We start from the raw sequence: 13,384 nt of genomic DNA on the forward strand, positions 1-13,384 counted from the left end.
CATCGGGCAGGAGGCGGGGTACACCCTGAACTGGTTGCCAGCCAATCACAGGGCACATACAAACAAACAACCATTCACACTCACAGTCACACCTACGGGCACTTTAGAGTTGTCAATAAACCTACCATGCATGTTTTTTTTTTTTGGGGGGTGGGGGGTGGGTGGGAGGAAACCGGAGTGCCCGGAGAAAACCCACGCAGGCACGGGGAGAACATGCAAACTCCACACAGGCGGGGCCGGGGATTGAACCCCGGTCCTCAGAACTGTGAGGCAGACGCTCTAACCAGTCGTCCACCGTGCCGCCTTTCCGCAATATTTTACTGATTAATTGATTAACAATAGAGAAAGCTGACACCCTCAATGAGTGTTGGTTCAAACATTGCACCTAGTTTATTTGCATTTAATTAATGTTGTGTTTATTTAAAATGGTAAAACAACTGATGGTAAACTGCCGGAGTTAAAAAAAATAAATAATGAAAATAGGCACTGTGAGCTTTATACTGGTGTCTTAAAAAAATATCTTTCTGCCTGTATATGTGAAATCAGCAAAGTAAATAGAAATGGGGGAGCAACTAAAACCACAACATTGCTCAATATCTGCTGACTAATATGAATATAATATATACACAGCTAAACAAAACTGTACAGTTTGGCATTTGTTGTGCCAGTGATGACAAACCTCAGTCCTCTGGTTTGAAGTAAGCTCCCGATCATTAAAAAGAATGAGATATGATTGTTCGAGGTTTTGTATAAAAACATCTTGCAGTGCATGCTGATGATTGGCGCTCAAACCCATAATCTGCAGCCAAGCATTCTCCGGCTCCTCTGGCTTCTGACCTAGCAGGAAGTGACCAGGGAGCATTGACTCAGACCAGCCAATTAGAGCGAGGCTGCATGGAGCACGCTGAGGCTAACGAGGCCCCTCTCTGTGACCCTCCTCACCGCTGTAGGACCCCGCCATGGGAAATATGAGGAGATGGGAGTCACTTTAACTTCATGCAATCCTTCCCCAAAGCCTCTCTTCGACCTACCTCCTTCCTCAAACTCTGGTCTCAAACCCTGCTGTGTGACCACAAGGTCTATAAACACATGCTGCCTACTTATTGAGGCCCTCCACATGGATATTACCATTGCACTGATGCTAAAGAGTAGCCAACAGAAAAACAATGAGCATGAATATACAAACGTTGCTTATACAACACAGGCAATCTGTCAGTTAAATTTTATTCTGGGCTGGTACTAGATTGATGGGAGTTCTAAAGTAATTGGGAGGATTTGAGAAGAAGCAGTGTTTATGGAAAAAGCTGCTGTAAACATGAATGCACTGTAGCGTTTTGCATAATTGTTACTTATTCAAACAAAACAAAGAGTAATGAATACAAAGCTGAATGATTGGGCAATGAAGAAGTGAGAAACAGTGGGACAGTCAGTGTATTGGAGCATTTCCATGGACGACCGTCCACATCTAGGGCTAATGAAAGCAAAAAATGGGAGCCAGTAATAATCATGTACACAACATCCCACCCCTTTTCTCTCCAGGCAGAATTGATTCTGTCAGTTGGACCCTCCAAACAGGGACCATATGTGAATTCAGCCCTGGCAATCAGACTGCATTGTGGAGCAGGCGGCTGAGTTCATCAGGAAAAAATTAGCCTGCCGCTCTGCAGGCCTCTTTCCTATTGGCCGGTCATGCGGCCCGCTCTGTTTGAGGGCACCCCAGACATTCCTGCGGATAATCTTTTCCATTCCTCCACTCAGCTCGATGAGGACAGACCAAATCAGAGTACAAGGCCTGCATTGTGAGCACTTTCAAGAAGCCCTGTTTTTATTGTCGTCTCTTTTACGTGATCCCTCTTTCTCACCTCATTCAACACAATTCTAAAACAAAGTGATTCATTTTTCTTATGGAAAAAAACCTTTGGATGATTACTGTTTTTTTGTTTTGTTTTGTTTTGTTTTTAAATTGTCTTGTGTAAAGCAAGATCCCTAACTCTCTTGTTTCTCACGGTCCCTTTCCAGTAAGTTTGTTTTTTGAAAAGCCAAAATAATGTAAAACCTCTGAAACCAGAGCTTAGCCACATCAGTGTGCGGCCTGGAGTTCAGCATATCGCTGCTGAATCCGGCTCCTGGGGTGAGGCTTGCAAGCCTTCCCAGAAACCTCCTGCTTGGTCACCACTACACGCCTCTCACAGCAGCTTGTCATTGTGGTTGAAATCAGGCCACTGAAATGTTGAGATTGGAGGACAATCACTCAAACTAGGATTTATAGAAACACTTTCCATAATTAGACCAATGATTATTACAGGGTTGATAAATTTTGGACTCCAGAGAGGTTGTCCTCCCCCGTTCCTTTACTTCACAGTTACCTCTGTTTGTTTACAAGCGCACTCCGTTTCTCAATGAGTTTTCAACACACCTAAAAACATGCTTAACGTCACTGTGTAAAACTTCTACTGTACATTAACAAATGATACAACCAAACTTTTTCCACCACTAAGTTTGGTTTTGTAGTCTAAGGTAGAAAAAATAAACTCTGTGAGTTGTATCCTCAAGCATGATGGGCCTTAAATGGCCACAAAACAAAAAGGGTTTGAGTTCTGTGAAAACGCTACTCATCCATATGCTTCCAGTTGTGCAGGAAACATCCAAAATCTTACTGTAATGCCATGGCAGTGAAAAATGTTTCTGTCACGTAGGAAGTTCAATAGAAAACAAAAAAGGATGGCGTAAGAGGTGTACATGCTCAAATCTGGCTATTAGAAAGCAGTCATCGTGAAAACGAGGCGGTGGGACATTTTACAAAATAAAATATTATTTTACATTGGTAGATTGACTTTTAGGCTGTGGTTACACTTGTAATTCAGTAGTCTGGTGCAGATCAAAGTATAAAAAGAAAGGGAAAAAAAAGATATATGGTGTGCATATTTAGTCTGGTTCGCTCAGGGTTCACATTTGCATTTTTATCATTGGCCCAAAGTTGCTTACTAAAAAGCATGTATAAAATCATGACAAAATGCAATTTTTGCAAATGAGAAATTCTGGGTTGAATACTTTTAGATGTCATTTTAGCTGAGGTGTCATAGAAAGCAAAGCAAAATGTATTGTAAAAAACTGCAGTTGCAAATTAAACCCACACACACATATAGAGAGAGGCAGCAGAGATAGAAGTGGTGATTTCCCTATACTCTGTACAACGCTGCCATTTTCATCACTGGTCTGTGTCGCATTTGAGCTGACGTGAACCAAACGACACTAGAGTTCACTTAAGCGGACCAAACCCGACCTCTTCAGCAATCGCACCAAAATTTGTTTGAATTAAACCAAACCTAACCAATGTGAAAACAGCACAGTATAGATTTTTATTTAAAAAAAATATAGATATTATTTTTTTAATATGTTACTTGGTATCTATTTGGGTTGAGAATTTTAGTTATGTTAGTAATGTGTTGCAGCTAGCCAACATATATATTTTGTGGCACAACAACAACAAAGTTTGTGTTTTCAGTCTCCAATTTGCAGTCATGGAAACGAGACTTGTGACTTATTTAAATATCTTAAACCACTTCACTGAATGAAACTGATTTCACAGAGCGACATTCTAAATATATCGAACTCTGACTATGAATAGAAACAAATGATTTAAGGATTAGATTAAATCTTTTATGTACAGTATGTACAACATTTCATTTTTCATCTACGAGACATGTCATCTTGAATCAAATTCAACAGATGAGACATTAAATAATGACAGTGCTTACATGGTATGTATGTATGATATTGGATGGAAATTTAATTTTGAGCTGCTTTCGGGTACGTCATGTCATATGGCCTCTTCACATGACCCGCTCAGTGAGTCACAGGACATTGCATTTCTTCACTAGTGAGCCTTAGCTATAGAGTGACAAATGTGTCAGCAATAACTACATTTTCAGCACTTGAACATCCTCATTGATTTCATGCAAAACAGACAGTTCTGTTTAGAATGATGTCAGACCCAGCTTGCTTGTGATGAAGACTGAGGTGCATTCAGGACGAGACCATTTTCAGAGCACCTCTGTTACCATGTCAATCACTGGGGATCCACATGCAAACACACCATTAATCATGCCAATCAAGCACGGTGCTGTCTTCACAAAGGCCCCAAGCCACACCTTTAAGGCAGTTGTGTGTGCATTAGAAACATGCAACACTATTCCACTGCAGTTTAAAACACCCATTTAAAAGTTGAATTTATTCTCTTATTAGCACGCAAATGACAACTGATTTTTTTTTTTTTTTTAAAGTGATAATGGTAGATCCTATCTTCAGTGTGTTGATCAGGCTTTAATAGGATTATGTTGCAAAACACAAACAATGTAAAATATTTTTATATTTATCCCAGTAGTACTCAGCCTTTCATGAACATTTTTTAAATTATATTAGATAAAATGTTCATTTAGATGTTAACAAATACATTTTGTATTTTTAACTGTACTTTAAAACTGCAGGCTCATAAGAATTTTTATTTAAAAAAAATAATAAATTCTCCTGACCAAAACATATAATTCTTTATTTAAAAAAAAACATTTTAATTCAAAACCCCAACACACTATATGTACATTACTTACCTGAGTAATTCACTGAGGGCATTTTTCTCTATTTTATCCTAGAACTAACAATCACACAAGTAGAACAGGTTTGTGGGGACAGACAACATTACCTGAGGATAGGCGACGGTGATGGTGATGGAGGGAACACATGCCACTGAAACAGGAACAGGCCTCATTTGAGCGGGCTCGCTGCATCGGAGGAGCTAATGAGCACTGGGGCTTCAGGAACCCTGGAACAACATAATGAAATTATGATATGATTATAAAATTTAAAATAAGCAACAAGAGGAGGGGAGGCTCATCAACAAATAATACATGGAAAATGATAGTGCACCAGATAGTTTGCACATCTGCTTCACAGTCATAGCTTCTGGTTTTAAATCTAAGCCCGGACCTGTTTGGATTGAGAAAAGACTGCTTTCCAAAATAATGCATTGCAGGTTACCTGAAGTCTCTGAAGTCTGAGTCTCTGAGTTTGTTTAATGGTGTAAATGGGGGTGTTACAGATTAAATGTGCTCTGTGACTGACTGGCGACCAGTCAAGGGTGTACAGCGCTTCTCGCCCAAAGTCAGGTGGTACAGGCTCCAGCTCACCATGGGTTAAAACACACACAAAAAAGCATGCCTTATGTGGCTTACTGGGCCCTTTGTCTGAGGATCACGATAGTGCCAGCACAATACCACAGTTTGACCTAACCAACCTTTCACATTTATAGCTGTCCAAGTGGCCTCTAACCTCATCGCCAGTGGCAAAACATCAGCTCAGCACTCATGTCAACCACTATCAGCGAAGAAAGGGTTCTTAAAAGTACCACAAAGGCGAAAATGCTCCTTAACCCTATCCTCGAGGAGGCTAAAAAGCAGTTGGCAACTGTTAATAGCTCTGTCGAAAATGTCAAATTAGGGTTTTAGGCCTCTTGGGTTCAAGCAGAACATCTTACTATCTGTCTCTGAGGTCACAGGTCATTGATCTTAATGTTTTAGCCCAATGAAGTTGCAGGTACCTCTAAGGCCAGCATGTACAATTCTTGCAATTTTCTCAAAAAACTAATTAGGGCTGCAACTAACGATTATTTTAATAGATGATTAATCTGTGGAAGACGGCACAGTGGAAGACTGGTTAGAGCGTCAGCCTCACAGTTCTGAGGACTGGGGTTCAATCCCCGGCCCCGCCTGTGTGGAGTTTGCATGTTCTCCCCGTGCCTGCGTGGCTTTTCTACGGGCACTCCGGTTTCTTCCCACATCCCAAAAACATGCATGAATTGGAGACTCTAAATTGCCCGTAGGTGTGAATGTGAGTGTGAATGGTTGTTTGTTTGTATGTGCCCTGCGATTGGCTGGCAACCAGTTCAGGGTGTACCCCGCCTCCTGCCCGATGATAGCTGGGATAGGCTCCAGCGCATCCGCGACCCCTGTGAGGAGAAGTGGCTCAGAAAATGGATAGATGGATTAATCTGTGGATAAATCTTTTTCCCAATTAGTCAGATTTTAAAAACTCATCTTTATCTTAAAAAACAGGACATTATCTCAAATTGACTGCAGCAAATGCGCAAACATAAATTCATTATAATGTAGTTACTGGTATGGTCCGTAACATGTCAGAAAATAGGCAAACATTTTGATAATTCTTTTCCATAGTAAAAGACGTTTGATGAGCTTATGGTGATGAAACACCATGTGTTTATTATTATATTAAATTTAATTATTAATATTTACTGGTTGAAATTCAGAAGAATTGGACAATTTTAAGTTAAATGAGGTCTCTACACGGCGGCACGGTAGACGACCGGTTAGAGCGTCTGCCTCACAGTTCTGAGGACCAGGGTTCAATCCCTGGACCCGCCTGTTTGGAGTTTGCATGTTCTCCCCGTGTCTGCGTGGGTTTGCTCCAGGCACTCCGGTTTCCTCCCACATCCCCAAAACATGCATGCTAGGTTAATTGACAAATCTAAATTGCCCGTAGGTGTAAATGTGGGTGCGTATGGTTGTTTGTTTATGTGTGCTCTGCGATTGGCTGGCAACCAATTCAGGGTGTACCCCGCCTCCTGTCTGATGATAGCTGGGATAGGCTCCAGCACGCCCGTGACCCTAGTGAGGAGAAGCGGCTCAGAAAATGGATGGATGGAGGTCTCTACGCGATTAATCTATTATCAAAAGTCATTCCTGAGTAATACAACCATTATATACAACAATATTTGTCGTAGTAATTACTGAGGACCAGTCAACAATTATGCAGACAATAAAACATTTGAAAAGATAACTGTCAAGTACAGTGTTGTGTAGTTCATTCAGGAACAAATGCCAATATTATCTTTAAAAAAAGAAAATTCCACCTGAAATGCATTATTTATATATACTGGGTACTAAGAGAATTGGACACTCATATTTTTAAACACTGACAATAATTTGAGTACTTTACATTGAATTCATTTCATTTAAAAAAAAAAAATATTCGCATTGTTGTGTCAATTAAGATTTTTTTAAATTGATTTAATTATAGTCATAGTCAAGCATGCTGGGTACATTTTAAACACTCATTCAAGTTACTAAATATGTTTCAGCATATGAATACAGTGGATAGGATTCACCTATTCACAGATTTTGTTTTGGAACATATTTCCTGTTATTCGTGGAAAGCCCTGCTATTCGTGGTCCTGATCCCCGACTAATACATGGTTTTTGACCTAATTGCATACTTCTCTTTTTTTTTTTTTTTTTTATATTTTGCCCAAAAAAACAAAAAAAAGAAGAAGAATTCATGGCAATTTCAGAATAAGTAGCGTCAATTATTGGCAAGGGAGGGCACTGTATTGTTTTCACCTTTGAAGCAAATTATGATCTTACATATAAAATACAGTGTAATTATCTGTATTTGTGAAATGAAGCTATGCTTTCAGTAGTTTCTTACTCACCAACATGAACATTCTAACCATAAATTTGACCTTATTGTTTAGTAATGTACCATGCCCATATGCCAACCCTGAAGCAGAATTAAGACATGGATTTGGGTTTGGAATCAGTTCTCAACAGGATCCAGTTTGAGTGCCATCCCTAGATGGGTTGACAGATGCAAATTGACGAAACAATGAGCATTGCAAATTCCCTTAGTATAAAGTGTTGTCTGGTACAATAGTGCTAAGCAGCTCTCTAGGAATCAGCCAAGCTCCATTGAAACAAGGGACAACATATTTCCTGATATCCTGCTGCTAACTGACATAGGCACATAGGTCATCCAGCTCACTATCCAAAGTCTGAACAATGGCTAGAAGGATGCTTGGCAAATAAGATACAGTCAAGGTTTAATCCCTCCATATTTACCACATTGTGTCTATTGATATTGAAATGGATGCAGAATGGAAACAAGGATGCTTGTGTTTGTCGCCAGAAAGAGAGATACAGTAGATAGATACAAGGAGTTAGCTGGACAGACAGACAGACAGACAGACAGACAGACAGACAGACAGACAGACAGATAGATAGATAGATAGATAGATAGATAGATAGATAGATAGATAGATAGATAGATAGATAGATAGATAGATAGATAGATAGATAGATAGATAGATAGATAGATAGATAGATAGATAGATAGATAGATAGATAGATAGATAGATAGATAGATAGATAGATAGATAGATAGATAGATAGATAGATAGATAGATAGATAGATAGATAGACAGACAGACAGACAGATAGATAGATAGATAGATAGATAGATAGATAGATAGATAGATAGATAGATAGATAGATACATAGATACATAAATTAAATTGTTATATATTATATTTATAATTATATATATATGGAGTAAACCCACGCAGGCACAGGGAGAACATGCAAACTCCACACAGCCGGGGCCGGAATTTGAAACCCGGTCCTCAGAACTGTGAACTGTGAGGCAGATGTGCTAACCACTCGCACACCGTGGCGCCGCTTAAGATATATCTGAACTATATTGTTATAAGCCTTTGCACGTTTTCAGCACTTCAAACATTTAATGTATTTAGAAACAAAACACGGATAGCTGCTTAGAGCCCCTTTTATAGAACTATATAAAATATATATACTGTGGGTACGGAAAGTATTCAGACCCCCTTAAATTTTTCACCCTTTGTTACACTGCAGCCACCCGTGCCTGCGTGGGTTTACTCCCACATCCCAAAAACATGGTACGTGGTAGGTTAATTGAGGACTCTAAATTGCCCGTATGTGTGAATGTGAGTGCAAATAGTTGTTTGTTTATATGTGCTCTGCGATTGGCTGGCGACCAGTTCAAGGTGTACCCCGCCTCTCGCCAGAAGATAGCTGGGATAGGCGCCAGCACGCCCGTGACCCTAGTGAGGATAAGCGGTACAGAAAATGGATAGATGAATGGATATATATATACACACACACACGCGCACACGCACACACACACACGCACACACAAAATGGGATGTATTTTTCGGCCGTCTCCAGCACTGAAAGCTCTGACATCATGAAAGTTGGGCGTCATTTTTCACTGAAATCGCGGGATTACGGCACAGCAAGGGCCGTGTATCAGACAGAGTTGGAAGTTGTACCTAAAACTGTCAAAGAAGACAGCTAATACTATATTAACTCATTCTTTCACTGCCACGGACAGCTACAGTATGTCAAAAGTGCCCACATGCACATTAACTAGGAGGGCTGGCAGTGAATGAGTTAAAAGGTTCTATTAACACAACACCCACATTCGTTGAGTGAAAAGGAAAAAAGTGACGTAAATAAATCAGTGTAAGTTAAAGTTGAAGTCACAATAGATTACTATGATTTTAACATTACTTTTCCCTAATCTTTCCAGATTTTCTCCAAAACACAAAGCAAACTCATGTGACTCTGATATACCAAGGAAGCCATGCTGAGTAATATATGCCAGATGCATTGCAGCCCCGCACAGCATTCACTTGCTGTTGCTCCAGTCTTGTGAGACAGCCCTCCACAAACTAAAGGCTGCATACCACAAGTGTCACGAGATAACAACTATGCATAAGTAGGGTTGGGCATCGGGAATTGTGAACCGATTGGAACCGGGACTAATGTTCCGGTTCTCCCGGAACCGTTCAAATAAAAACATTTCGGTTCCCAGTTTTGATGCCGAGTCCTCCAGCCGCGAAGAAGAAGTGGCAAAAAAACAACGAAGAAGCGGCGTAAACCAAAGAAGAAGAACAGGCCCCATGACATGCTTGTGCCCAACGGCAGCAGCGGCTAACAAAAGTGTGTTAAAATTAATGACCGGTCGCCTCAGTGCAGCACTTGGAATCAGATTATATTGTGCAAAGGAGTTTTTCCCGATGTGTAGCGTCTGATACGCTCCGAGCCTCAGCCTACACATTGCGCGGAGCTTCAGTGAAGTCAACTCTCAGTCAATTGGGTGAGTGAAACAATAAAATAAGTCTATGCCAACATTGAGACAGCAAACAAGGTAAACGGTTGCTTGCACTTTTGCATTGATGGTTTTTAGAATTTATTTTAGTCTTCAAAACAACGCAAGCGCCGATAACAAAAAAAAAAAAAAAAAAAAAAGCTTAACATTGGGCTAAAACTTCATCGTAGCAACTTTACATCACAATGAATTGGGACAAAATTCACATAAACGTCTCACAGTATCACAAACACTAACCTTGTGCCTCATCGGTGGGTAGCAAAAGGAATCAGCATTTTATAGCATTTGGTTCCATCCATTAAAAAAACAAACATCAACAAAAAATAAAAAACAATCAACGGTGGCGTGTGAAGTTACTTTTCGTGCCAAAATGCTGAGTGTGTACCCTTGAAAATAAAAGGCTAAAAGCTCAAAACAAGAAGTCAAGTTAAAATTTGCACATATAAAACATTTGACGTGGTGAAACAGAATACAGGGGCAGCTATATAGCATTGTTAAAATAGTTATTTTGTCAGTGAAGTCAACTCTCAGTCAATTGTTTTGGAACCGGAATCACTCAAATTCAAACGATGCCCAACCCTATCCGTAAGTCAACAATAGAAAAAGAAAAATCATCATCAATCATCAATATTGTGGACAATTCCATGCTACCTTTGGTGGTGCAGTTTGGGGATACCTGTTACAACATGACTGCGCACCAGTGCCCGAAGCAAGGTCCATAAAGAGAGTTTGGTATGGATGAACATGACTGGCCTCTTCAGCAGTGATTTCCAACCTTTATGGAGCCAAAGAACGTATTTTACAATTGAAAAATCTCACGGCACACCATTAAACAAAAATGTCACTAAAAGTAGATACATTAAGATACATTGTACTTCCTGCCATCTAATAGAAGAGCATTTATTTGTTCTGTCTGTCACGATGCCCTCACTGGCATAAATTGATGAACAAAGATATATTATTTCTTGTAAATAAAGATTTTTTTTCAGCAATTACATACAATGTTATAATTTCCCACGGCACACCTGAAGAGCACTCACGGAACACTAATGTGCCCGGCACACTGGTTGAAAATCACTGCTATACGGAGTTCTGACCTCAGCCTGATAGAAGGCCTTTGGAATGAATTAGAGCGGAGACTGAGAGCCAGGCCTTCTCATCGAACATCAGTGATTGACGTCACAAAAATGCTTCTGGATTTATGGTAAAAAAATTCAACAAACACAGTCCTTAACCTTGTGGACAGCCTTCCCAGAAGAGTTGAAGCTGTTATAACTGCAAAGGGTATTAAATCCCATGGATTAAGAATGGGATGTTACTAAATGCATATGCAAATCAAGGCAGATGAGTGAATACTTTAAAAAATATAGTGTCTGTTGGGATCACAAGATAATATGACTAACATTTGTGAAAATATCAAGATCTTTTGAAAAGATGATGTCTATACTTTCAATTTGGATCCTGTGGCCTTTATGCAAAGTTCAGTTTCTTCCTCCAAACTGGTAAAATATATACTGTACAGTATTTATTGACTGAGTGGCTCTCATATACCATCCATCCATCCATTTTCTTTACCGCTTATCTGCACTAGGGTCGCGGGCTGCTGGAGCCTATCCCAGCTATCTTCGGGCGGGAGGCGGGGTACACCCTGAACCGGTCGCCAGGGCACATAGAGACAAACAACCATTCGCACTCACATTCACACCTACGGGCAATTTAGAGTCTTCAATCAACCTACCATGCATGTTTTTGGGATGTGGGAGGAAACCGGAGTGGCCGGAGAAATCCCACCCAGGCACGGGCAGAACATCCAAACTCCACACAGGCCCCGCCTGTGTGGAGTTTGTATGTGCCAACCAGTCTGCCACTGTGCCTTACAGATATTTCAAAATACAAACTTGCATGCAATTCTCATGAGAAAGCTGAGATTTCTATCAAATGGTACAATCCACACGTAGAATAGCCCTACTAACTTTGTTGTGTGACCACCCAAAAAGCCTTTTAATTCCACTTTGAAAAACATCTTACTCCAGATGAGTGACATTTTAAAACAGGCAAATGTGTATTAAATTAGTTCCCAAATGGCACATAGTGCTTGGAAAGATTTCAGGAGTAAGTGTGTGCCACTCCAAGGGTTTTTTTAGTAATGTGGATGTACTATATGTATGTATAAAATTTGAACTAATACGTATTGATGGGGAATGACAAGAAACACCAAGGGTGGATCAACAAGAGCCACAACAAATGTGCAAAAAAATAAAGCAAAGGGTATATAATGCCAATGATTGGTACTATTACTTGTTTCTCAATCATAATAAATGTATCTTCTCTTTCAAGTCAAATAATTCTACATTTAAATCTTTCAAGCCTTTGAAAAAACTAAGAAATGCCTAGTCCTGTTGGTAGTGTAAATTATTCTGTGAAAGAGGAATTACTTTCCAGGCTTTGAGGTAAATGATAAAAGAGTTGTATAGCTCGTACAGTACTATGTATTACATCTAATCTTAATCACAGCTCTGCCATGAGTGGTTTCACTACAACTGGTGAGTGCTCTCGTCATTGGTATGGTTGGTACACGTCCCGTCATTAAAACGTCTCTATCGCACTGGATCATTCATTATATGTTTGCCCACATCAGCAGGACCTTGATTACAGAAATGCTTGATCTTTTTTTCTGTTTTTCACTTCTAAGATCCTGTTAACTTTTAAAACTGCAACGACACACACAGTCTTCCGGGGACAAGCTCAAGCATCTGTATTATTCTTATTGGTGATCTCAGGGAATCAACATAGGGTTTTTACTCATTAAAGAAAGTATCAAATGCACTAAGTGGCATTCATACAGTTTAATGCCTTAACGACAACATTCTAATAGAGATGGAAGAAAAGATTTGCTATTATATAAAATAAAATAATTTGTATGAACAGGCAATACTCATTTATCACTAACACATCAGTAAAAGTGCTTTCAGATTTTAAAAGACCCCACAAACTTCTTTGAATAAAACACACAGAGGAAATTTATGGGTTTAAGATATTGCAGCACAAGCTCTCTTAATGATTGTTCCTGTCCTGTGTTGCCAAGGGGATCAAGCCCAAGGTCTAAGTTCACTGGGCCTTTAATGTATCTCCCAGGTGCAATAAAAAAGGCTTTTCCATATAGGACTCCAGGGTAAAATATCCTAGTAGGGCTCAGAAGGACACGCCAGCCATCCAGGAGCCATCAATCGCCAATTTTTAACTTGAATGTCATTCAACATGAACACTATTCCACCACAGGCCTGAAAACCTCTTTGTGACGGGACGACCTGTGAAAGAAAAAGTTTGTCCTTCCCTTTGATTGTCCTGTACAACAGCCCAGAAGAGTCAAGTGTTGTCCTACACTCATCCG

At 39.9% G+C, this 13,384-nt stretch overlaps 1 protein-coding gene across 2 annotated transcripts in view; it reads right to left on the reverse strand.

Annotated features, from left to right (window-relative positions):
- Positions 1–13,384, reverse strand: part of rxraa (retinoid X receptor, alpha a) — a 112,596-nt gene that overhangs the window by 74,603 nt on the left and 24,609 nt on the right. For both annotated transcript variants that reach the window (XM_061698216.1, XM_061698215.1), the window contains exon 2: positions 4,700–4,819. In XM_061698216.1, the coding sequence (XP_061554200.1) occupies positions 4,700–4,819 (120 nt within the window). The remainder of the gene's footprint in view (positions 1–4,699; positions 4,820–13,384) is intronic.

Source organism: Phycodurus eques, chromosome 15, assembly GCF_024500275.1.
Source record: "Phycodurus eques isolate BA_2022a chromosome 15, UOR_Pequ_1.1, whole genome shotgun sequence".
Classification (NCBI taxonomy): domain Eukaryota; kingdom Metazoa; phylum Chordata; class Actinopteri; order Syngnathiformes; family Syngnathidae; genus Phycodurus; species Phycodurus eques.